The sequence below is a fragment of the Delphinapterus leucas genome, chromosome 7 (genome assembly GCF_059928025.1).
Source record: "Delphinapterus leucas isolate spDelLeu-1000000601 "Yukka" chromosome 7, BTC_Dleu_Yukka2, whole genome shotgun sequence".
Classification (NCBI taxonomy): Eukaryota; Metazoa; Chordata; class Mammalia; order Artiodactyla; family Monodontidae; genus Delphinapterus; species Delphinapterus leucas.
In genome coordinates, this window is record NC_143135.1 from 5321701 (window position 1) to 5346152 (window position 24452).

Genomic DNA, 24452 nt, shown 5'->3' on the forward strand with positions numbered 1-24452 from the left:
CACGTGGCCCTCAGGGCTGCTAAGGTTGGGGCCATGGGCCCGGAGCCCCACACTCTCACGAGGCACCTACTGTGCACTGACTCTGGCCAGCACGTCACACGCTATACCATCCCAGGAACCTCCGTCTACCCATCTATCTATCCATCTATGCATCCATCCATCCAACACCAAAATTCTACCTCTGCCCAGAGGATCTCATGGTTTTACCAGGTCCTCAGCCCCTTATGGGGCTGCTAGAAACTAACAGTTTGTTTTTCAGGATACTTTTCCTAGTTTTAAAATTGTAATTGTGTTAAAATATACAAAACATAAAGATTATCATTTTAACCATCTTTAAGTGTTCAGTGGCATTAAGTACATTCATACTGCTGTGCAACCATCACCACCATCCATCTCCAGAACTTTTTGCATCTTGCAAAACTGAAACTCTGTCCCCATTAAACATTAACTCCCCTTCCCCTCCCCCTGTCCCTAGCAACCACCTTCCTACTTTCTGTCTATGAATTTGACTCCTTTAGGCACCTCTCATGAGGGGAATCACACAGTATTTTTGTGACTGACTTGTTTCACTTAGCATAGCATCCTCAAGGCTCATCCACGTTGTAGCCTGTGGCACGATTTCCTTCCTTTTAAACGCTGAATAATATTCCATTGTCTGTATAGACACATTCTGCTTATCCACTCATCCATCGACGGACACCAGGGTTTCTTCCACATTTTAGCTATTGTGAACAATGCTGCTATGAACACCGATGTACACACATCTGTTCGGGTCCCTGCTCTGGATTCTTTTGGGTTTATACCTAGGAGTGAAACTGCCGGATCATACGGTAATTCTACCTTTAATAATTTGAAGGACTGTCAGCAGTTTTCCACAGGGTTTACACCATTTGAGATTCCACCAGCAACGCACAAGAGTTCCAATTTCTCCACATCCCCGCCAACGCGTGTAATGTTTCATTTCTTGTTTTTGTGATTGTTTTGGACTTTGGTAATAGCCATCCCTGTGGGTGTAAAGTCGTATCTCGTTGTATTGATAGTTAGGTTTTTTTTTTAATCAGAAGGGTGGAGCTGTGGCAAAGCTTTTGAGGTTTTGGCCAAGACTTGTGCCAGGGCTGCAGATCAAAAGGTGGGCTCCTTAGAAAAACGTGAGGAGGCCAGAGCAGAAAGATGCTAGAACCAGCTTCTGGAGGCAGGATTTGGGCCAGTTTGGGGGGTCAGAGATGGGTAAGAGTTGTTCGTGGTAATTCGGGGATCTCCTTCAGCTCAGTATTCCTTAAGCAGCATGAGGCAGCCAGGTCTCCCCAGAGCTGAGAAAGACCCCCCACCCCCATGACCCCACGTGTCACGTCATCCATAACAGATGTCCTTTATGAAGGGCCTACTGTGTGCCAGGCTCGTGCGTGTCCTCACAAATCCTCACATCAGCCCTATAAGGCAGATATTAAGAACCGTTTGTGACAGATGTGGAAACTGAGGCTCCGGGAGGTGAAACAATTTGCTCAAGGCCACTCGGCCTCTTGATGGCTCAAAGATTCCCTGGGGAGCCTGACAGGTCCTGTCTCTGGTCTCCAGGAGCTTTAAGTGAGCATTTACCTCATGAAGTGATGCCGAGTTGGGGATCCTGTGGGAAAACAGGCCTGGCAGTCAGGGGGAGCTTCCTGGAAGAAGAGGCATCTAGGTGCAGCCTGAAAGATGAAGGCTGGCTGGGTGGAGTGGGGGTGGGTGAGGTGAACAGGGGCCCACACTCCATCCTCCCTCTCCAACCTTCCTCTCTGCCGGCCTCGGGGTATTTGCCCCCTCGGAGACCTACCCTTTGCCCATGACGAGCTCCAGCTGGGAGCCCCAGCTGGACTCCCTGTTACCATCAGGCCCTTCCACCAGCTCCACAGGGGCCCAAGCCATGGCTGAGCCCACAGAGCAGGGCCCCAAGAACCCACGTGTGTCTGGTGTGACGGTTCAGCTAGAGATGAAGGCTCCGTGGGAGGAATCCAACCAGCTGGGCACAGAGATGATTGTCACCAAGGCGGGCAGCTATGAGCAGTGGCGGGGGGGGCAGGGCGGTGGCGGGAGTGGGGGGCAGGCCGGAACCACAGTCGAACTGCTGAGCACCCCCTCCTGCAGGAGGATGTTCCCCACCTTCCAGGTGAAGATCCTGGGCATGGACATGCTGGCTGACTACGCCCTGCTCATGGACTTCATGCCTTTGGATGACAAGAGATACAGGTCCGGGCCTGGCTGGGGGTCACAGCTCAGACCTCAGGCACTTGGTCGGGGAAGTAGACCCCCACCAGCACCCTGAGGGAGGCAGGGGCCAGTCGGAGCAGTGCTGGGGGGGGGGCCCATCCTGGGCAGCAGTGGGCGCACCTGGGCAGGTAGGGTGGGCTAGCCCAGGGCAGACAGCACTCCGGAGCCTCCGGTTCTTCATGTGCCGACGGGGCCAGTGCATGGGCAGTAGCAGAGATGCCCCGTCAGTCTTGGCTCCGGGTGGGGGCAGCAGATGAGGTGCCGTGGGCTGCAGTTGGGGTGCCCTCGCCACCTCGCTCTGTCCCCAGGTATGCCTTCCATAGCTCGGCCTGGCTGGTGGCGGGCAAGGCGGACCTGACCACGCCTGGCCGCGTGCACTTCCACCCCGACTCGCCGGCCAAGGGCGCACAGTGCATGCGCCAGATTGTGTCCTTCAACAAGCTCGTGTTGACCAACAACCTGCTGGGCGACAACGGCCACGTGAGGCCCGGGCCACAGCGGGGAGGGGTTGGGCCAGGGCAGGGGACGCTGGGGCCTGATTGTGATGAAGCCCGAGCCAGGGCTGGCTGGGCCTTTGGTGCCCGAGTTCACCTGGCCGGGGGTCGGACAGCAGAGACTGCCAGGCGGGTGAGCCAGGCCCACGTAGGGGCAGGAACCCGGCACCACTGACACTGTGTCAAACAGACAAAGATCCCTGCCCTCACGGGGGCTCACCTCCTGGGGTGCCAGGCAGATGGTAAGCAAAGACTCCAGACGGCAGAAGGGTGATAAATGCCAGGAGAGAAAGGAATCCAGACGGCAGAAGGGTGATAAATGCCGGGAGAGAAAGGAAACAGGGAGCGGGGCTGAGACGGAGGGGGCCGTTGAGTTCAGGGGGCTCAGGAAGCAGCTGAGGCGCTATTTGAAGAGGGGTCTGATGGAAGTGGAGGAGGGAGCCTGTGCGTACAGAAGGGGGAGCCTTTGCAGGCAGAGGGAACAGCAAGTGCAAAGGCCCTGAGGCTGGAGAATGCTGGGGAGTTGAGGAAGCTGTGAGGAGACTCCCGTTTGGCTGGGGTGGAGCTCAGAGGGGCAGTGGGAGGGGAAGGGATCCTAGGGGCATCCAGCACTGCTCTGCAGGGACATTTGGCTGTGGAGAGGATTCTGGTCTTTACTCTGTGTAGCTCACGAGGGCTCTGAGCTGACTCACTGGGGCTGCTGTGTGAAGGGAGTGCAGCCAGGAAGCAGCTGTGGAAATCCAGGAGAAAGATGATGGTGGCCCGGTGGGGTGGAGCCAGTGGGGTGGGAAAGGTGGTCAGATCCCGGATAGTTCCGAGACAGCTGGGGTGTGGGAGTGAGAGACACCAAGCAGCCTGGAACCTCCAACAAAGGGGCCTTTGATACAGAACTGCAGACTCTCAAGTTCAGACCCGGCACCGCCGCTATCAGATGGGGGCAGCGGGCCCTGGAAGAAGGGCTTCGGCCCCAGAGAGGGTTTGCGGCTGCCCCACCCCTTCCGCACCCCCCCGCAGATCATTCTCAGCCCCGTGCACCGCTACCAGCCGCGCTTCCACGTGGTCTTCGTGGACCCACGCAAAGACAGTGAGCGCTACACGCAGGAGAACTTCAAGTCCTTCATCTTCACGGAGACCCAGTTCACGGCTGTGACGGCATATCAGAACCACCGGGTGGGTCAGGCCACAGCTCGTGAGGCAGCTGCCAGCCTACCTCACAGGGGGGAAACTGAGGCGCCAGGCTCTTAGGCCCCACAGGCACACAGTCCCCTGCCCTTCTCTCCTTCCCGGACTCAGTGGGCATCTACCCACAGTCCTTCCCCTGCCTTCATGCCCACTGGCTCTGTGGCTCCTGGGCTGAGGGGCCCAGGTCCCAGGGCCTCCAGATTGGGGACGGGGTGGTCCAGGGAGGAGAGGGTGGCTGAGCCCGGGGCCCACAGCCTTTCTCCAGCTCAGGGCTGGCCCATAACTACCCTTTCTCCTCTGCAGAGCACCCAGCTGAAACTCACCAGCAACCCTTTTGCCAAGGGCTTTAGGGAGAGTGACCCGGACTCCTGGTACCGTCTGGCCCCTGACAGCTCCGCCCAGCTGCCCTAACCCACCCCCTCACCCCATCCCTATCCCCAGGCATCTCCTAAGGCCTCTGACCCTTCCTTCAGGGTCACGCCCACTGGCTTGTCCCGGGGTCCCACTGTCTGACTCTGACCATGACCCTTGGCCTGGGTTCTCCATCTTGACCCCCTGCCTCATTCCTGCTTGCCCCACCTTCAGGCCTATATCTCCACGGCCCCTGCTCAGCGTCCGGACCCGGAGTCGCAGCAGCCTCCGCCCCTGCCTGCCAAAGGGCTCCACAGAGCAGGAGAAAGGTCAGGCCCCAGCCCACAGACACAGTGGGACCAGAGCCTGCGTAGTGGACGGGGCCACGGGGCCCCCAGGAAGGGGCTTCCGCATGCTCAGCAAGCTCCCTGGTCATCTGTGTGTACAGAGAGGGGGAGGCAGAGAGAACGGTGCCGGGACGAGGTGCTGAGAGCAGGGGCAGGGGCGTCGGGGGGACTTCCTGGAGGAGGTGGTTCCTGAGCTGGGCCTTGGAGGGCTGGGAAGGGTTTGGACAGAGGGAGAAGGTGGGGGAGAAATTCCAGGCAGAGGGAAGAGCAAGCACAAAGGCTAAGTGGCGGGCAACTTGGGGTGGGAGGGGCAGGGAACAGGACGGGGAGGCTGAAGGTGTGAGGGGAGGTCTGGGGCCCACTCACACCATTTCCTCCCTCAGACCCCAACAAAGCTCCAGCCTTCACCTCCAGGACCCCTGCCAGGCTCCACCATCAGCTGCTGGCTCCCAAGGCTCTGCTGGCCTCAGCCACCTACCGGCCCCTCACCTACCAGGGCCTGTACCCTGGAGCCTCAAGCCCCCTCCGAATCCCAAGGGCCCGACCGACACCATACCCCCTACCCAATATCCAGGCTGACAGGGGTCGGGGGGCCTCCCCTTCCCAGCTGGGCTGGGGCTCCTCTCCCGCACTGCAGTGCGCCTGGGGTCTGGCCAGGACCCACAGTGATGGTAGGGTCCTGTGGACAGAGTCCTCTTACCCTGGAGGCCCCCCTCTTCAGCCTCACCTCTGCAGAGACATCCTCCCCTCACAAGGAAAGCAGGGCAGGTGGAAGCCAGAGAGGAAAGCTACCTGCCCAGAGTTCCAGCAAAGCTGGGATGGTGTCAGGCTTGGAACCAGAGCCCCTACCTCCCAACCTGCCCCCTTCTGCCTTGGAAGTGACTCCTCCAAACCCTGCTTTACCTCTCTCTTCCCTGCAACATTAAACTGTTTGGAATGGGTGGTCAGCTGCACTTCTGTCCTTGGAGGCCAAGGCGGAGGGCCTCAGGAATGCCCACACCCCCGAGTCTGGGCTGCAGACATCGCAAAGCTCTGCCCAGTGCTGCTGGCATCCCTGGGAGCACAGAGTCATGGTAAAGGTGGCGACACATGCTGAGTGGCAGGGCTGTGAAGGAGGCTGCGTTCCTGCCCTCTGCCGCGTGTGCCCAGATGAGGACTGAAATTGCAGCTCAGGGAAGCACCCGTTCGAGGTCGAAGCAAAACATGGGACACCTGCCATTCCACGTTTAGGTGCTAAGTGCGTGGCTGGGGTGTGTGGTCCTCGAGGGGCCAGAGTCTGGCCGAGGGGTGCACAACACCACAGGCAGTGACCACAGGGATCAAGGTGAGGGTGGCGGGAGGAGTTTGAGAATCCGATCAACACTCCAGGTAGGAGAGCTTCTAGAGAAAGTGACATTTAAACCAACACCTATAAGAGTAGAAATTGCGGAGGACGGGGGTTGGGAGGAGAGACGAGCTACCGGCGGCGGCGGGAAAAGCAGGGAGAAGGCCGGGGACTGGAGTGGGACCCTTGGAGCGAGAGGGCGCGGCGCGTGCCACCCAGTGGAACCAGGAGAGAGGGCCCGGAGGGTGGGGAGGGCCGGGCACTCCTCCCGCGGCCCCAGGCGTCTCTGCCCCGTAGACTCCCTAAACGCCGACCCCGAACATCCTGGAGCACTTCCTCTGAGGTCCCGGACCGCCGCGGGCGCGGAGAAACGCGGGTCCCAGCGGGGCCTTAACAGCCAGACACCCCGACTCGCGAACCCCGCGGTCAGCGCGGCCGTGCCCGGTCGCCGGGCCAGGCGCGACGCCACCTGCTCTAGGCGTTCGTAAGGGGACACTCTGCAGACCATCCACGCCAGCTCCGCCCCGCCCCAGGCCCGCCCCGGCCCGCCCCAGGCCCGCCCCTCTACCGGAAGTCCAGGCTATCTGGTGACGCCCCTTGGCCACGCCCCACAATTCGCGGAGAGGCCCCTTCCCGGCCTGGGCCCGCCCCTTAATCGGGCCCCGCCCCGTGGGCAAGGCCGCTGCCGCTACGGAGCCCCACCCTGCGGGCAGACTCCTCCCACGGCCCGCCCCCCAGATTCCCGAGACACCCTGGAGTGTGCGCTCTGCCCGGTGACCTCGGTTTCCCGGCCGCGCTGGGCCGGACATGCTGCCCGACTGCCTGTCGGCGGAGGGCGAGCGGCGCTGCCGGCGGTTGCTGGCGGGGGCCACGGCCCGGCTCCGCGCGCGACCTGCGGCGGCCGCGGTTCTCGTGCCGCTGTGCTCGTTGCGTGGGGTCCCGGCGCTGCTCTACACGCTGCGGTCCAGCCGCCTGCCCGGGAGGCACAAGGGTGACGTCAGGTACACCGGCCGGGAACTCCTCTCCCTTCTAGGAAGAGGCCGCTGAACCCGGAGACCACAGGGTCGTGGGCAAGGCACTTAGCCTTTCCGAGCCTCGGTTTCCGCCTCTGTAGAATGGGTCTGGGTCTGAGAGCCCGTCAGGCAGAGGGCTATGGCGGGAGTCAGCAACCCACGTCCCTCCGCCCCGAATCTGGCGCCGCAGGTGGTCCTGCCCGGGCGCCGCGCGGATCGCTCGACACCTCGTTCAGATCTGTGTCCCCCTCCAGAAAGGCAGGACTCCGCCCCCTTCCAGCGACTACTGGGAGATTCGTGTCCCCGAGCCGAGGAAGCGCGCGGGGCGGGGTTACCTGGCTTCCCGCCCTGGCCCCGCCCCCGGCGGGAATTGGGGACACCCTAGAGTCAATGTCAGCGCCTCTGGGGCCACCATAAACAGAGTTTGCCTGTCTGAGCCCCAGGGCCTCTCTCCCTTACTCCCGTTGTTCAGGGAAGTAAACTGGGCCTGGAGCGGTCGTGTGGCTTGCCTAGCCCTCTCTGCAAACTAGGGGCGAGACGTTATTTAGGTGGGTCACTGCCACAGCCTCCACCCCCACCTCTCCACGGCCCCAGCAGCCCGAGAACCAGGCTCCCTGTGCCTGTTCAGTTTCCCAGGTGGCAAGTGTGACCCCGCTGACCGCGACGTGGTGCACACGGCCCTGAGGGAGACCCGCGAGGAGGTGGGCCTGGTTGTGCCTGAGGAGCACGTGTGGGGAGTCCTGAGGCCCGTGCACGACCAGGTAAGCCCGCCAGGCCCTGAAACCACCACCGGCCCTTGCCCCATTCAGCCCCTCTGCTTGCCCTGGGCTAGGAGCAGGGACCCCAGGGACAAGGAGGGTGGTCATGGACTGTGGCAGTCACGGAGTACGGTGGGGACACCTGCCTGGCAGTTGTGTTCCATCCTCACACAGCCCGTCAGGAAGGGGCCAGGGGTATTTTATCCCCTTTCACGAGGGATACTGAGGCTCAGGTCCTGGGGTGGAGATGGCTCCGGGGTGAATCAGCTCTGCTCTGCTCCGTGGACAAAGGTTGGGGAGGGCTTTGCAGGGTAGGCAGGGACTGAATGACCACTGGGAGATTTTAGGGTAGTAAAAATAAGGAAAAGCGAAGGCCCAGAGGCCTGAATGGGTCCAGTGTGTTTGGGGGGCCTGAGTCAGTCAGCGTGGCTGGAGCGAGTCCAAGGGCAAGGGCCGGGTGGACCTGGCCTGCACTGCTAAAGGCCCCTGGAGTCTTTCTCTCAGGCTCCCTGCCCCAGCCCCAAAGCCCTGTCGAGGGCGTGCCTCCCCTGACTGCCTGCCCTCCTCCTGCCTCAGCAAAAGACCACTGTGGTGCCAGTGCTGGCCGGCGTGGGCCCACTGGATCCCCAGAGCCTCAGGCCCAACCCCGATGAGGTGAGTGGGGAGATGCTAGGGGTGGAGTCTGGGCCGTCCGGATGGGCGGAGGCTGCAGTGGCCAGTGCTCTGTCTACCCTCTCGCTGCCTCCTGCCCACAGGTGGATGAAGTGTTTGCACTGCCCCTGGCCCATCTGCTGCAGGAACAGAACCAGGGCTATACCCACTTCTGCCATGGTGGCCACTTCCGCTACACACTGCCTGTCTTCCTGCATGGGCCACACCGGATCTGGGGGCTCACGGCCGTCATCACTGAGTTCACCCTGCAGCTGCTGGCACCTGGCGTCTACCATCCCTGCCTGGCCAGCCCTGAGCTGCCCAGGGGCTGATGGCCTGGCCCTGAGCAGCCCCTGCCTTTGCCCAGCCACGCCAGCTCCACTCCAGGACTGAATAAAGAGCCTTTGCCAATTCCGTGGCGACTGCACCTTCTGCACTGGAGCCCTGACCTTGGGCAGACCCCATGGGACAGCTGGCCTCCTGGCTAGGGTGCCTCTGTTACTTGCTGTGCCCACTCACTGTGTGCCAGGTGCCTGGAGTCTTTTTTCTCATTTCACTCTCACCACAACCCTGTGAGATGGGGCCAACGCTCTCCCTGGCTGGTGAGACTGAGGCTCAGGGAGGGTAGACACCTTGCCCAAGGTCACCCCAGTTTGGGATTTGAACCAGGCCCTCTCTGACTCCAGAGACCAAACTCCTAGCCACTACCCTGTACGAGCTCCTGTTCCATCTTCTGTGCCTGGCTGACCATGTGCTGGGCAGTAGGCATCCAGAAAGGAGCCCTGCCTGCTACTGCAAACCTCTACCATGCCAAGCTCCCACCATGTGCCAGGTGCTATGCTGGGGTCCCATCTGTGCACCGGCCAGATGCTACTCTGCCCTCTGGGGGTGCTCAGTCTGTGGGAGATCTGAGACCAGGTCACACAGATAATCATGTGATTGTACATTAATTACTCACAGATATGTAATGGAATTATGTATCAATCATGTAAATCTCTGTGAGACAGTTGAAGGGGTGGGCAGTCTAACCTTGACACGGTGGACTGGGCAGTATTAGGCAGGACAAGTGATAGAAAACCCCACTTTGCCAAAGGAAGAATGGTGATTACAAACTCCAGAGATAGACCAGCTTCAGGTATAGCTGGATCCAGGAGCTCAGGGACTCTTCTTCCCACTGCATTGGCCTCACTCTCAGGAGCATTCTCTAGTCCACAGGGGTGAGAGGTGAGAGGGCAACAGCTCTCGGATGGCACGGTACCAGCATCCCATCAACAGAAAACAGCTTCTCTTTCTGGGCCAGTCTATCCCAGAATTGTACTCGATTGGCCTGCTTCGGGTCACATGCCCTTCCCTGAACCTGTCGCGTGGCTGTTGGATCTGGAATTCATTGACTGGCAGGGTCTGGGGCACCGGCCTGGGGAGCAGGGTGAACCTCTTAGAGCGAGAGTAGCGAAGGTGTGGCCCCCAAAGGACCCCTGGGGACAGACAGGGAAGGTTGAGCAGGTAAAGGCAGCCACGTTCCCCTGCAGAGAGTGACCTTGAGACCATAGGTAAGCGGGAGCAGGCCAGGTCAAAGGGCAAGGGAGGAAAGTTGGGGCACAAGGAGCAGCATGTGCACACAGCTTGGGGTGTTCTAGGAAACCAAGAGGGGCCGTGGGGACATGGGGGGAGGGGCCCAGCACTCGGGGCCCCAGTGAGCGGCCAAGGGGACCAGCCTCAGTGATGGGGTAGGATTTTATTCCAGGCTGGCAGAGGGGGAGGGAGGTGCCGAAGTGATCGGATTCAGGTGTTAAGCTTGAGCTCCAAGGGGACCAGGTTGCGGTGGCACCCCCACCCCATCTCTGCAGAGCCCTCCCCGCCCGCCCATCTCCCCTCCCCCCAGCCTGCCCTCCACACCCCTCCCCCTTCCCACACGCCTCCCCACACGCTGTCCCCCAACCCCTCTGTCTCACCTACCCCTTCCTCCCCACACTCCCCTCCCATTGCCCCTCATACCCCTTGTATCACCTCTGGCCCTCCAGCCTCACCTGGGAGCAGGGCCACGTGATGGCAATAAAAATAACTCTCCGGCTGTGTGTGAATTGGGGAGGGGTTGGGGGAGAAGGAGGGAGGCTGGGCGCCAGCACTAGGGAAGGGGCCCTTGGGGTGGAGGGCAGGGAGCTGCTGGTCTCATGGGCCCCAGAGAAGCGTTCTGAGTCCCACCCCTTCCCCCGTCCCCAGGGCCACACTCTGGCTCTCTGGGTCACCTCCGTCAGGTGCACACCCAGCACCGCAGCGACCCAAACCAGATGGAGGAGCTCTCAGAGCCGTAAGTAGCCCAGCCGGCCTACCTGCCAGCCCACGGGGTCCCCCTCCCGGCTGGAGGCCCCCACCCTGCCGACCTTGACCTTGCGCTCTGTCCTCAGGTCCCAGCTGCTGCCCAGGACCCCCCCGCCCCCCGCCAACACCCTCAGTGATGCCTCCTCGCCCTGTCTGGTTGGCCTGATGCGGTGCCCTCATCTCCGGTGCTCAGGGACTCCTCTGAGTGCCGCCTCCATGTCCAGGCCCCCATGGCGGGCATGGCGGGCCGGGGGCGGGTGAGCGTGCAGGAACACGTGGCTATTGACGTGAGCCTGGGCCCCATCCGGCCCATCCACCTCATTTCCGACTACTTCCCGCACTTCCACCCCTTCGCTGAGCCCACCCTGCACACCTGAGACCTACACCCTCCAGTGACCCCCACCATCCACTCTGCATCCCAGTCCCAGCCGGACCCAGAGCCAGAGGGAGACTCAGACAACAGCAGTGAGTGGGTGCAGGGGACAAGGGGGACCCTCTGGGCCCAGCCCAGCCAGGATGGGGTCTGGGGCATCCCCAGGCTTCCGACCTGGGGAGGGGCGGGGCAGGAGGCATGGCGCCGGGGCGGAGGTTGATGTAGAAGCTGACCTGCCAGCCACCTGCCCTTAGCCACCCTCGGCACCCTCGAGTTCACGCTTTTTTTTTTTTTTTTTTTACGGTACGCAGGCCTCTCACTGCTGTGGCCTCTCCCGTTGCGGAGCACAGGCTCCGGACGCGCAGGCTCAGCGGCCATGGCTCACGGGCCCAGCCGCTCCGCAGCATGTGGGATCTTCCCGGACCAGGGCACGAACCCGTGTCCCCTGCATCGGCAGGTGGACTCTCAACCACTGCGCCACCAGGGAAGCCCCACGCTTCTTTTTGACACAGACAATAGCACACTGCACTGCACAGCTCACCATGCCAAGGTGAGGACGGGGCGGCATCCCTGGGTCCCAGGTGTGGGCCCCGGGCCTGTCCCACATCCACTGTCTCTTCCCAGGGCCTCAAGCTACCGGCCTCGGGCTCCGTGGACACCTATGTCAAAGCCAACCTGCTGCCTGGGGCCAGCAAGGTGAGGGTGAGACACAGGCCCCTACTGCTGTCCCTTGGCCGCACACCCAGCCTGGAGCACCCACCTGGCCTGCCATGCCCCTCTTCCCCAAGGCCTCGACCTCAGACAGGGAGCCTCCGTTGCTGGGATGTGCAACTAGAGGCTATATGAGGGAGGGGGACCAGGCTGGGGCCCTGGGGCCCGACAAGGCTCTGACCCTCCCTGCTCAGCCCCCAGGCCAGCCAGCTGCAGACACGCATGGTTTCGGGGCACAAGGGGGCCTGTCTGGGAGGAGGCACTCATGGCTTCACCCTCCAGGACACCCGGCGCAACACCCTGTGGTGAGGATAGGGCCTGGGCCACAAGGGGGCAGGGCCGAGGTGGGGGGTGAGGGCTTGCCTGGCCAGGTCTGACCTGCGTGGCCACCAGGCTGTGCGTCTGGGAGGACCCACAGCTGCAGCAACGGCGGCGGGCGCCTCCGCTGCGGGAGCTGCGGGTGCCCCTGGGGAAGCTGGTGCCCAACCAAGCCAGGAGCTTCGATGTGTGTCTGGAGAGGCGAAGGCTGGTGAGTGGGCTGGTGCACAGGGTGGGGCATGCAGGGAGGGAGACCTGGGCAGTGTGCAGCCAAGGGGACCAGGCTCTCTGCTCTTTCAGACCAAGAGGCCCAAGAGCCTGGACACAGCACGTGGCATGTCTCTGTATGAGGAGGTGGGTGGGACGGCAGATTCCAGCGAGGACTGGGGGGGCAGGTCTGGGCTGGCCCAGGCTGAAGTGTGTCAGGCAGGGATTGATGTGGGCTGGACAGGGGTCCAGGCCCAGGCAGGCTTGGAGAAACTGAGGCCATCTCGCTCACTGGCCCTGTGAGCGCTCATAGTCTCAGGGAACAGCCAGGCCCCAGGGGCTGGGCAGAGGGTGACTTCCCCTGCCAGGGCAGCCCAGGGGAGCTGTGGGGCACCGGCACAAGCCCTCAGGGGGCAGAGACACAGGCCAGCTTGAGGCAGAGGCTGAAGCCAGTGGGATTTTTCCCTGGCCTGAGCTGGGAGGGCAGGTCAAGGTCCGGGAGAGAATGGATATGGTGGGGCTGCACGGCTGCTAGGTCTGCCCGAGGCAGTGTGGGTACCACACTTCTGGGGCTGGTAGTCATAGACACAGGCCCTTGGCAGGAGGCAGTGATGGTGACCGCAGGGGATTTGCAATAGGAAACCAAAGACCTGGGCAGAACCCCTGCAGCCCAGCAGGCCCCCGGCACCCGTAAGGCTGAGGCAGGGCCCTCCGCAGCTCCTCCGGGCCAGAGGGCCAGGTGCTGCTGCCCCGCCCCGTAGTGGAGCCGCATGTTGCTGCGACTGTCAGTCAGTCAAGGCGAAGCTGCGGAGCCCTAATGGGTGGGGCAGGGACCCGCCACAAGCACTTCCTGGCCCAGACCCCACACAGCAGCCCCTTGGCTCACGGAGCACTCCGTTACTGAGAGCTGAACGCCAGCAAGGTGGCTGGGCTTTCGGCAAATCAAATCCTTCGTTAAGTGTGGGAGAAGCACATTCTCTCCAAGGCATCCTCTCAAGTCCTTTGGAAGCACCAGGGGCCAAGTGTGGCAAAGGATGTTCAGAATCTGGCCGCTTGGGCTGCGGGGTGTGAGGAGGGTGGGCTTTGTAGCTGAACAGACCTGTATGTCCTTGGGTAGAGAACAGCCTCTTGGAGCTGCTTCTGTGGCACCAGGCTTACCCTGCGGGAGGGTGGTGATGGGTACCTAATGGCAGGCCACCTAGGAAGCTCCTAGCATGTTTGTGGTCCTTAGGGACATCAGTTCCCTTCCCCTCCATGACAAAGATGCCCCGAACTGGCCAGTCACGTGGCCTGGCATCCCCTTCTCAGGCCCTGGAGGATAGAGCTCAGCTGGAAGTTTCCTTCCAGGGCACTAAGCCAGTGACTGTTTTTGTAAATTGAATCATGAAATCAAACCACTGGCCCCTGACTTCTCTGCAGCCAGTTTGCATTCTCACGTCCAGGCCAGCACTGGTGGGTGGTGGGCTATGGGCCACACGGGAGCTGACCCCAAGCCTACCCCCTGCCCGAGGAGGTGGAGGCTGAGGTAGCCGGGGAGGAGCGTGGGCGCATCCTGCTGTCGCTGTGCTACAGCTCTCAGCGGGGCAGGCTGCTGGTGGGTGTGCTGCGCTGTGCCCACCTCGCCCCCATGGATGCCAACGGCTACTCGGACCCCTTCGTCCGCCTGTGAGTGTGAAAAGGGGTGGACAGGTGGACAGTGAGGGTTCCTCTGAGCCGCTCGGGGCTCAGCTCTCCAGGGCCACACCTAAGCTGACCCCGTTCTTCCCCATTAGTTACCTGCATCCGAATGGAGGGAAGAAATCGAAATGTAAGACCAGTGTTCAGAAGAAGACCCTGAACCCTGAGTTCAACGAGGTAGGCCAGGGCTGGGGGGAGGCAGTCCTGGCTGCTGGGGGTGGGAGGAGGGGGCTCAACATCCTGCTTCCGAGAGCACAGGCCCCAGCTACCCTGAGCCATTCACCTGTCTGAGTCTGTTTCTGAGGCTGTGAAGGACCCAAGGCTGCCTCCCTCCTGCCTTTCTGCCCCCTTCCCTGCAGGAATTCTTCTGCACAGGCCCACAGGAGGAGCTGGCGCAGAAGACACTGCTGGTGTCTGTGTGGGATTATGACCTGGGCACAGCTGACGACTTCACTGGTGAGTGGGAATGTCGGGGAGCTGGGGCGTGGGCCCAATGGACTCCCACACGGCTCCTGACCTGTCCCCCAACCCAGGTGGGGTGCAGCTGAGTAGCCAGGCCAGCGGGGAGCACCAGCAGCACTGGCGCAAATGGCTGGGCCGCACTGACCACCAGCTGGAGCTGTGGCACCCGCTGGACGGCACGCGCCTCCAGCTCAGCGAGTAGCAGGGGCACCCGGCCTGGCCCTGCTCACCGCCCGTCCCCGAGACTGACCCGCGGCCGCCTCCATGGAGCTGCGAGGACCTGGGGCTGCCTCACCCACCATGTCCACCCCTAGTCAATTGCTTCCTTCCTTCCCCCCTTTCAAATTCACCCCACTGCCAAATCATGAAGAATAAACCTCTCCTCCAAACCAGACCGGACAGCCGGTTCTTTCCCTGCCCATCGCCTCACAGGGCAGACTGGGCCCTGTCCTCCTTGCTCCCATCCTCCAGAGGCCTTCACTGGGCCAGGCCCAGGTCTGCACCCCAGGCCACAGTTTCCCCCTCCCCACCCGCTTCTTGCACTGAGGGGTCAATGCTCAGGATGGTCTACGACAGACTGACGCACAGGAGGCCAAGTGTAAATTCACAAGACCTTGTGCTGACCTATCCCTCCCAAACCTCCACCTCCATCTGGGAAATAAGCCTCCAGGAATAATGGGCCGCAGAGGCAGAGTGAAGAGCAAGGCCACAGAGAAGACGCACCGAGTGGGCAGCACTTGCTTTATTGTCCAGCCGTCCAGGCAGATGGACGCCGGCCCAGCACGGCGGGCTCAGGAAGCGGCTTGCCTGGCCTGGTGCTGCTGGGCGAACCGCTGCATCCGCTCCTCGAGCTCCGGCCGGAAGTGTCGGATCAGGCCCTGGGGGTGAGGGTCAGGGTGCTGGGTGCAGCAGGGCCTGAAAATCCCCCAATGCCCGGGCTCTCAGCACCGCCCCCAGCACCATGCAGCAGGGCAGCGAGTACCTGCACGGGCCAGGCAGCTCCGTCGCCCAGGGCACAAATGGTGTGGCCCTCTATCTGCTTGCTGATCTCCCACAGGGAGTCGATCTCAGCCGGCCGGGCGTCCCCCTTCACAAAGCGGGCCATCACCTTGTTCATCCAGTCCACACCTGGGCCGCGGCAGCAAGAGAGGGCCTGGTGATCTCCCTAAGCCGGGGTGCGGGCCACAGGGGGGCGGGGCTCAGAGCAGCCACAGCGGCTGGGAAGCAGTAGCTGTTTATTCAGGGTCCAGTGCCCGGCCCAGGCCTGGCACGAGCCACAGAAAGCCCCAGCCTGCCCAGCGCGCTTACCCTCGCGGCACGGGGTACACTGGCCACAGCTCTCGTGCTTGTAGAACTCGGTGAGGCGGGCGATGGCTTTCACGATATCCGTCTGGGGAGACGAGGGACAGTGAGGAGGCACCCAAGGCCTGAGCCTCAGCGCCCCCCGGTGGCACACCCTCCTGATTCCAGCGGCACTCTGGCTGTCTCCTCCCCCTGCCGTGGGCATCCCGCCCTGCCCAGGCTCCACGGGCGTGTCCCCCCGAGAAGCCTTGCTCCCCACCTCTCCCACCTCACTGTATCTCAGGTGATACGAACCAGGACCCAAGAGCTGGCAGGAGTTCTCCGAGAGGCTCCGGAAGGGTTACTAACCAGGCTGGCATAAGGCAGGGACTGGGTGGGGAGCATGGGCCAACCCTTACCGAGCGGTCCATGACGATCACGGCAGCCGTGCCCAGGCCCGTCTGCGCCTGCACCAGCGCGTCGAAGTCCATCAGCACCGTCTCACACACGGACTTGGGGATCAGTGGGGTGGACGAGCCGCCAGGAATCACAGCAAGGAGGTTGTCCCAGCCACCCGTGACACCCCCTGGGGCCCCAGTCAGTCCCCAAAAGGATGGATGGTCAGGGCTGGGGCCGGCACACCTGCCTAGCCCTGAGCCCAGGACCTCTGCTAGCCCCAGCCTCAGCTCCTGAGGCTCTCCCACCCTGCTGGCTGGCCCCAGGCCTCACCGGCGTGCTTTTCAATCAGTTCCTTCAGCGGTATAGACATCTCCTCCTCCACGGTGCAAGGGTGGTTGACGTGGCCAGAGATGTTGAACAGCTTGGTGCCTGAGTTGCGTTCGCGGCCAAAGCTGGCAAACCACGCACCCCCTCGGCGGCAGATGGTAGGGGACACGGCCACTGTCTCCACGTTGGCCACGGTTGTAGGGCAGCCGAACACTCCTGTGGGGGAAATGGGATGAGAAATCGGTGGCTTCCAGTGGGTGGGGACAGGTTGCGGCGGGTTTCCTGGCAATGGGGTATGTCCAGGGTCCTGCTCCGGTGGCAGAGAGTCCTGCTTTCACCCCTTTGTTATTCTCATCCCCCACCGGACCCCAGATTCCAGCAGGAGCTGCGCTGCCTTTTCACCATCCTGCCCCGAGTTCCCGGAAGGTTGGAGAGGACTTGGGTATCTGACATGGGAGCTGAGGCAGGATGAGGGACTGCAGGTGGCACTGGTGGAGCCTCTATGTTGTTCCCACCCTGCTCTCTGTGTCAGGCGCCCAGTGCAGAAGGGACTCAGAAATTCCCTAAGAATGACCAGTGGGGACCTGAAACCAGATCCCGGACTCCACAGGACACAGGACAAGGCCCAGGATCGGGCCAGGTGCCAGGTCTTACCCACGTCTGCAGGGAAGGGAGGCTTTAGGCGGGGCTTGCCCTGCTTGCCCTCGATGGACTCGATGAGCGCCGTCTCCTCCCCGCAAATGTAGGCCCCAGCCCCACGCACCACAAACACGTCGAAATCATAGCCGGAGCCGCAGGCATTCTTGCCAATCAGACCAGCCTCGTAGGCCTCTCGGATGGCTACCTGTGGGACAGGGGTGTGAGGACACGGTCCCCAAGGGCCCAGGAACACTGTGTGTGGGAGGGAGGGGCACTGGCCCAGTGAGCCCATCACCAAAGTCCAGAGCAAAAGCTCCCTTTGGACACAAGCAGAGGACGCTCTGGGAGGGGGTGGGGATTTTTACGATGCATGTGCTACTTCTGTAATAACATTTAACAAATTCTCCAACTATATGTATTTTTAAAGACTTTAAGACAATAATGAAAAATTCAGCAAGTAGTTTCTCCAGGTGGTGGATCTGTGGGAGAGTTTCCTTTTGTGTGTGTGTGGTTTCCTATCTTCATAATGAACGAGTACTGCTTCTGAGTAGAAGAAAAGACCCTGGAGGCTTATTTTTAAATATGTAATAATAATAACACTTACACATAATGCTACCATGTGCCAGGTTATTACTCCCACATCCTTCATCACTGTTGTGTAGCAGCCTAATAGAAAGGTGAGGCTTTGGCCCTGGACCAATTACTACAGGCATCACTGAGCTGAGAATTACTGAAATGACCCCTTGACCCTCCAGGAAAAATGCCCATATGGGAGTTCTCCAGCCTACCCCTGCCCCAGGAGTCATGGAGCCCTGGAAAGAGTCATGGAGCCCAAGCAGAAGCTCTGGAACATACAGAAAGAGACAGAGGCATTGGGGGCCACGTCCCATTCAGGACACAAGGCATGCAGGAGTGATCACCACTCTCCTAGTGCGACCCCAGACAGATCAGCAGCTAAAATCTAAGAACAACTCTGCCTAGGATTGGGGCATGTAAGTGCACACTGAGCACCTTCTCCTCTGTTGACGCCCCACCTCTGCCCACCTGTAGATTGGACGCCTCATTGTAGAATTCCCCGCGGATGTAGATGTAGGCGGCACGGGCACCCATGGCCCGGCCCCCCACTAGGCAGCCTTCCACCAGCTTGTGGGGATCATGGCGCATGATCTCCCGGTCCTTGCAGGTGCCCGGCTCCCCCTCGTCCGCGTTCACCACCAGATACTTGGGCCTGTGGGGGCCAGCAGGTCAGTCAGGCTACAGGGCCACCAGGGTTGGGCCTTCAACCACATGCCACCCCACTCCACCCAGGGAAGCCTCCTCTGACAGCCAATCCCTCTTTGTCCTCCTGACATGTTCCCAGGGGCTCTGCTTGCTCACCACCGATGACAGGGAGCTCACTGCCTATTCCGTATTTGGGTGGGTATGACCACAGGAAAAATCTTTGCTTTCCCAAGAGCCCCAATCTGCTTTTGGTCACAAAGAGCATTCCGTGAACCTCCACCGTATCTCTGGAGCCAAAAGGAGGCAAAATAGCTGACATTCAGCCTTTGCTTTCTAGGTGCCAACCACAGTGCAGGCCAAAAGCTGTACGAACATTCTCTTTCATCCCTGCACGATATAATATCCACTTACAGAACAGAAACCTGAGGTTCGGAAAGGCCAGAAGACTGCCCAAAGATATATGACTAAAAGGCAGAGCTAGGCATTGACCAGTTAAGTCTGACTGAGTCAAAGTTTTGTGTCGATTCTGCTTCCCCCCCAGTCTCCCCTGAGGAAGACCAGAGAGAACTGGATCCCACCTACCTGAGCTCTGGTTATGTTTTCCCATTTCATTCACTCTTAGTTTCCAAGGAAACAGCCCAAAGGCCCAGGTAAGACACAGCCACCCCCAAGGTCTCTCCTGCCACCCCATTTCTGCCTGCCTACACACACCTGCCATCTGAGGGCTTATTCATGAAGCTCCATTTAAGGCCAGTTGGGAAGCCAGCACCTCCACGGCCCCGCAAGCCCGACGTCTTGACCTCACCCAGGATCCAGTCAGGCCCCTTCAGCAGAATCTCCTTTGTCTTGTACCAGTCACCTCGACTCTGGGCACCTTTCAGCCTGGACAGAGTGGGGAAGGCAGTAAGGGGGAGACCCTGCCTCGGGAACCACCAGCCTAAGGGCACCATCTCACCTCCAGTCATGGCGGCCATACAGGTTGGTGAAGATCCGGTCTTCATCCTTCAGCGAGCCAAATGAAGTTTTCTTGGGTGCTGTCTGGGGACACAGAGGGTCAGCAGGCCCAGCAGAGCTCTGAGGGCATGAGGGGCCAGGCCAGAAGGTACAGAGTTTTGAGTCCCCCTGATTAGAGAGAGCTGGGCTGGGAGGAGGGCAGGGACCTAAGCCTCAGAACCCTTCATAGCATCATAGCTGCCATCACCACTTAGTAAGCACTTCCTGTTAGCAGGCACGAAACTAAGTTTTCTATATCCAAGACCCCATTTCATCCTCATAACCTTGAGACAGGAACGATTTCCTCCATTTTACAGAAGAGGAAACTGAGGCTCAGAGCAAACTGAGTTTTTGAAAGGCACACAGCCCAAAGGAGCAGATGGAATCTAAGCTCATGTGTGTCCGTGGCCAAAGCCCACACCTGAACTGTGCACAGCACATACTACCCCCCCGAGCCCAGTGCCCAGTGTGATGCTATGTCCATTTACTTGTCTGGCTGTGCTGCTGGACCAAAACTTGGTTAGGCCAAAGCCTTGTGTTACTAAACTCTGCTGGCGACAAGATGCACTTTCGGAAGGAAAAGAAATGTCTCACTGCGGCTGGGACACAAGATGACGGAGGGAGACCCGCTCGGGATAAAACTGTTGAGGAGATAAGGATCTGGAATTCCACGTGACCCAGTGAGGAGCACCCCAGCTGAGGGCTAAGGGGGCCTGGCTTCCAGTCACCCAACCCCTTAAAAGCCAATATGGGGATCGGAGCGCTGAACGAAGAATGAGGAGGCGCACGGCCCTCTCCAAAGCTATTGTCTGCATCTGTAAAATGGGTCAGTGGCCCCTTCACGCCCTACAAAGCTGTGGCGGGAAAGGAATGAGATAAGGACGCTTTGCCACCTGCAAAATTTTCCGTTAAGTCGCGCGGCTGTTAAATAAGGGAAGCCAAGGGGCCGGAGGGCTGGGGGCGGGGTGAGTCAGCCTCCCGTTTGGACCCGTTCCCCTTCTACACCGAAGCCGGATCGGCAACCTTCCGGCAGGGCTGGGGAGATGAGAATGTTCTCCAGAAGGCACTACAGACCCAAGGGATGGAGCGCGCACGGGCGCGGCAGCGAGAGCCGGCCCGCGAGCACCCCTGGCCCGAGCCAGATCACGCCTCACCGTATCGCCGCTGAATCGCACAGACACCCGTGCGGGGAGCGACCCGCCGAGCAGCCGCCGTGCCGCCAGCATCGCGGGGGCCAAGCCGCTCAGCTCCAGCTGTCACCTTCACGGCTCTGAGGCTGAGGAACCGGCGCGACCTGGACGCTAGGCGGCGCACAGGAAGAACGTCACGCGCCCTGGCGCCGGCGGCGCGCCCAAACTTCCCTGCACCGCTCCCGCCCCGCCCTTGGCCCCGCCTCCTCGTAGGAGGGCGGAGAGGCCGGAAGTGCCCTGTCTGGCGCTGAGGCTGCTGGGAGATGCAGTCCCGCGGGCTTTCGGACCTCCGTTCTCCCTTCGCGGGATTGGTATTTACTCTCTTGCTCGCCCGCGCTGCTCCATCACATTAGCCCGTGGACCCTCAGCCTTTCAATCCCCAAGTAAACAAACCTCGCATGTCACCTTCTGCTGGTTCTGGTGTTTTCTGCAAGTTCCGCATTTCGCGTGCTCTTGTTGTATGCACAAGCGTATAAGGGGAAGGAGGAGAAATCAGATCGGTGACAGCCCGACCTTCATGACCGCCTTGTAATTATTCTGTCCCCGTCCAAGCCCTCCCAGACTGATTTTCCCCTCCCCCACTACGGGCACCCCTGGGCTCAGAAAAGGATTGCTCATTAGCCGCAGGGAGCCGGGGCGGACTGGGGGTTGTTGGCGGAGGTCTCCCCAGAGGAGGTGTGTCTAGAGTCCTAGGTTGGGGTGAGGCCAAGAGGGTGGAGATAGCCAGTGGGTGGCACATCCTCTTGCTGTAGTGCTGCTAAACTCTCCCAGCCATTCCTTCCTCAGCCCCTGTCAGGAGAGGTTGGCACTTGATGCTCCTGCACAAAATCCTGGAGAGGCTCCTACTGCCTCGGCAACCTGACATTTAAGGACTCAGCCACTATCGTGCAGGTCGTCAGGCCCAGGCCACATCATGCCCACTCTCCACAGGACCTCTTCCTCTTGGGGCTTTAGGGCATTTCTGCCCACTCCCTCCCCACCCCGCAATGCTCCCGTGACCTGAGGAGGGCCTCTGTTCTTTGCCTTCTCTTGAAGTCTTGGAAGCCTGATTAACTCTTGTTAATCAGTTTGTCAGTTCTCTGGAACCCTTTGGCTCTGAGTCCCATGATAAGCATGTCCGTTTTGGTCTGCCCTCCCCAGCTCCTCTATTCTCTTGTCCTGTAATCTTCCTTCCCTATCTCTCGAAAGATATGCCATTTACAAAGTAATATGCCCTTATTTTCTCATATATTCCCCACAGTAGCCCTGGATAGTGTTAACTCCATTTTCTACATGAAAAAAATTGAGGCCCATGGAGGTTTCATCTCTTGTCCATGGGTATGAAGCTGCTGAGTGGTAGAGCTAGAATCAAACCCAGGCCTTTCTTCCTTCCCAAAGTGCCCCAGACACAGCACACATATGACAGTCATTGCAGGATGTCAGTGGTGTTTCCAAAAGAGGCGGCAAGAGCCTGGGCACCTTGTCTGAGGGCTCACAGATGGGTAGGGCAGTACCAGGTCCAGGGCCCAGCAGTCCTGACTCCCAGCCCCAGGCCCCCTCTCCTGGGCAGGGAAAGAGATTGCCCAGACAGAGCTGGGGATTACACAGCTAATCCGGAGCTCAGACCCGAGTCCATGGATCCCTCCCTTTGGGGTGGCAGAAGGGGGGCAAGATGGAGCCAGAGGGTGGATTCTCTCCTCATCCTTATCTAACGGGGTCAAAAGGGAACACAAGGCCCTGGGGAGAAGGCAGCCGGGTGATGCTGTTTATGGGAGATGCTGGGCATGGGCCCGTGGGAAACTAAGAGTGAGGGGCAGGAGCTCCAGTTTGTCCAGCGCCAGGCTCTGTGCCAAGCACTTGCCATGTGTTATCTTCTTAATCCTCCCACAACCCAGGGCATGGGAATGATGACCCCCCATTTTCAGAAGAGGACAGAGTATATTAGCCACGCTGAGTTGCCTGCCCAAGACGGCACAGCTGCCAGAACTCGGCCTGAGGTCTCCTGACCCTCAGTCCCCGACTCAGTCCCCACCCATCTAGAGCACCCACTTGCCAGGCTCCACTCAGTATCACCTCCTCTAGGAAGCCCTCTTCCAAGGCATCCCAGACCCTGGCTCTCCCCTGTCTCATCCTATGCCACTGTCCATGTCTGTCTCCCCTACCAGCCTCCGGGCCAGAAGCTGGGAGGCATCCAGGATGCCTCCCTGTCCCCATATCCACTGCATCCTGCCAACTCTGCCTTCTGAGCACACCCTGTTCCTGTGCCTTTAGGCCCCGCCCCATGGCAGTGACCCATCAGCTTTCACCTGGAATTTTGCAAAGCCTCCTTGAGGTCCCCCAGCCTCAAGTCTCGGCCCCCGCAATCACTTCTTTGCACCATGGAACGAGCAGGATTGTTGTAAACTTTGGATCCATTTTGCCCCTCTCCTGCCTGAGGCCCTTCGTGGTTCCCTCGTGTCCTCAGGACAAAGCCCAAGTCCCCGGGCCTGTAAACTTTGGATCCATTTTGCCCCTCTCCTGCCTGAGGCCCTTCGTGGTTCCCTCGTGTCCTCAGGACAAAGCCCAAGTCCCCGGGCCTGGCACTCAAGGCCCGTGCTGACCTCTCCAGCTCCAGCTCAGATTTTCTCCAGGGGATCTCTTCCAGTTTTGTTAAAGTGAGGTGTGCCCCTTCCCATCTTTTCCTACACATTGCAGGAGTTTTCTTTTTTTCTTTTTTTTTTTTTGCAGGAGTTTTCTGAGGGTAAAAGTTGTCATCTCAGGAAGTGTCGCTAGAACTCACTGTAAGGCCGTCTGAAACTGGGGGCTCTGCTTAGGAGTGATCTGATCACCATTGCCATTTCTTTTAGGGCGATTTGTTTATTTCCGTGAGCCCATTTTGGACACCTATATTTTAGTTTATTAAATATTATTTATTTATTTGGCTGCGTCAGGTCTTAGTTGCGGCACGCGGGATCTTTGTTGTGGAATGCGGGATCTTTCGTTGCAGCACGTGGGCTTCTCTCTAGCTGTGGTGCGCGGGCTCAGTAGTTGCAGCGTGCGGGCTTAGTTGCTCCAAGGCATGTGGGATCTTAGTTCCCCAACCAGGGATTGAACCCACATCCCCTGCATTAGAAGACGGATTTTTAACCACTGGACCGCCAGGGAAGTCCCTGAACACCTATATTTTAAAGAATGTTTTCTTGATGGATTGTTCCTTTTTCTAATATAAAATATTTCTCTGCATCTCTTTTAACAATTTTGCCTTGAGGTCTATGATCTCTGATATTACTATTGCTACACCAGCTTTCTTTTTATTAGTATTTGGGGTTTTTTTTCTTTTTATTTTCAATCTTTCTCTTGTTTTAGGGATGGCTTTTAAAACAACATCTAATTAAATTTCATTTTGTTTTATTTTAACTCAATCAATCTCTGTCTTTTAAGAAAAGAATCTGGGGCTTCCCTGGTGGCGCAGTGGTTGAGAGTCCGCCTGCCAATGCAGGGGACACGGGTTCGTGCCGCGGTCTGGGAGGATCCCACATGCCGCGGAGCGGCTGGGCCCGTGAGCCATGGACACTGAGCCTGCGCATCCGGAGCCTGTGCTCCGCAGCGGGAGAAGCCACAACAGTGAGAGGCCCGCGTAATGCAAAATAAATAAATAAAAGGAGAGTCTGTCCTGTTTACATTTATTGGTATTGCCATTGGAACATATATCTGCCATATTATATTGTGTTTTCTATTTTCCATTCTTTCTCTTTATTTCTTTTTCCTCTATTTTCCGGACTTCTACTGAATTAACTGAGTTTTCTTTGTGCTATTCCCTTCTTCCCCAGTATTGGTTTGAAAGTTATACATTTTATTTCTATTTTTAGTGGTTTCCCTTACATTTTTTCCTTCCTTTTTTAAAAAAAAAATTATTTATTTATTTATTTTTGGCTGCGTTGGGTCTTCCTTGCTGCGTGCGGGCTTTCTCTAGTTGCGGCGAGCAGGGGCTACTCTTCATTGCGGTGCAC

General features: G+C 59.4%; 4 protein-coding genes across 5 annotated transcripts; 3 read left to right on the forward strand and 1 right to left on the reverse strand.

Annotated features, from left to right (window-relative positions):
• Positions 1 to 1903: 1903 nt before the first annotated feature.
• Positions 1904 to 6433, forward strand: TBX10 (T-box transcription factor 10). The gene is made up of 8 exons (XM_089914219.1): positions 1904 to 2043; positions 2125 to 2226; positions 2556 to 2727; positions 3756 to 3911; positions 4227 to 4294; positions 4509 to 4603; positions 5005 to 5292; positions 6243 to 6433. The coding sequence occupies exons 1-8, from the start codon at positions 1904 to 1906 to the stop codon at positions 6431 to 6433; spliced, it is 1212 nt and encodes a 403-aa protein (XP_089770345.1).
• Positions 6434 to 6683: 250 nt separating this feature from the next.
• NUDT8 (nudix hydrolase 8) lies at positions 6684 to 9309 on the forward strand. Its single transcript, XM_022591238.3, has 4 exons — positions 6684 to 6946; positions 7587 to 7719; positions 8293 to 8370; positions 8472 to 9309. The coding sequence occupies exons 1-4, from the start codon at positions 6753 to 6755 to the stop codon at positions 8697 to 8699; spliced, it is 633 nt and encodes a 210-aa protein (XP_022446946.1). The 5' UTR covers positions 6684 to 6752; the 3' UTR covers positions 8700 to 9309.
• Positions 9310 to 10916: 1607 nt separating this feature from the next.
• LOC111183660 (double C2-like domain-containing protein gamma) lies at positions 10917 to 15483 on the forward strand. Its single transcript, XM_089914406.1, is given in 13 exon segments — positions 10917 to 11151; positions 11314 to 11332; positions 11549 to 11609; positions 11684 to 11755; positions 11972 to 11998; positions 12000 to 12030; positions 12033 to 12075; positions 12164 to 12299; positions 12389 to 12442; positions 13806 to 13960; positions 14068 to 14149; positions 14332 to 14428; positions 14506 to 15483. Coding segments are annotated over 13 exon segments (1143 nt in total). The 3' UTR covers positions 14637 to 15483.
• NDUFV1 (NADH:ubiquinone oxidoreductase core subunit V1) lies at positions 15161 to 20612 on the reverse strand. 2 transcript variants are annotated; one of them, XM_089914405.1, is made up of 10 exons: positions 20449 to 20612; positions 19257 to 19375; positions 19013 to 19183; positions 18125 to 18308; positions 17096 to 17285; positions 16445 to 16657; positions 16135 to 16301; positions 15743 to 15824; positions 15417 to 15562; positions 15161 to 15312 (listed from the first exon to the last, which is right to left on the reverse strand). In XM_089914405.1, the coding sequence occupies exons 1-10, from the start codon at positions 20518 to 20520 to the stop codon at positions 15226 to 15228; spliced, it is 1431 nt and encodes a 476-aa protein (XP_089770531.1). In that variant the 5' UTR covers positions 20521 to 20612; the 3' UTR covers positions 15161 to 15225. The 2 variants fall into 2 exon arrangements, with proteins under 2 accessions (XP_089770531.1, XP_022446945.1); XM_022591237.3 differs by having other exon boundaries at positions 19257 to 19339; positions 20449 to 20611.
• Positions 20613 to 24452: the final 3840 nt, after the last annotated feature.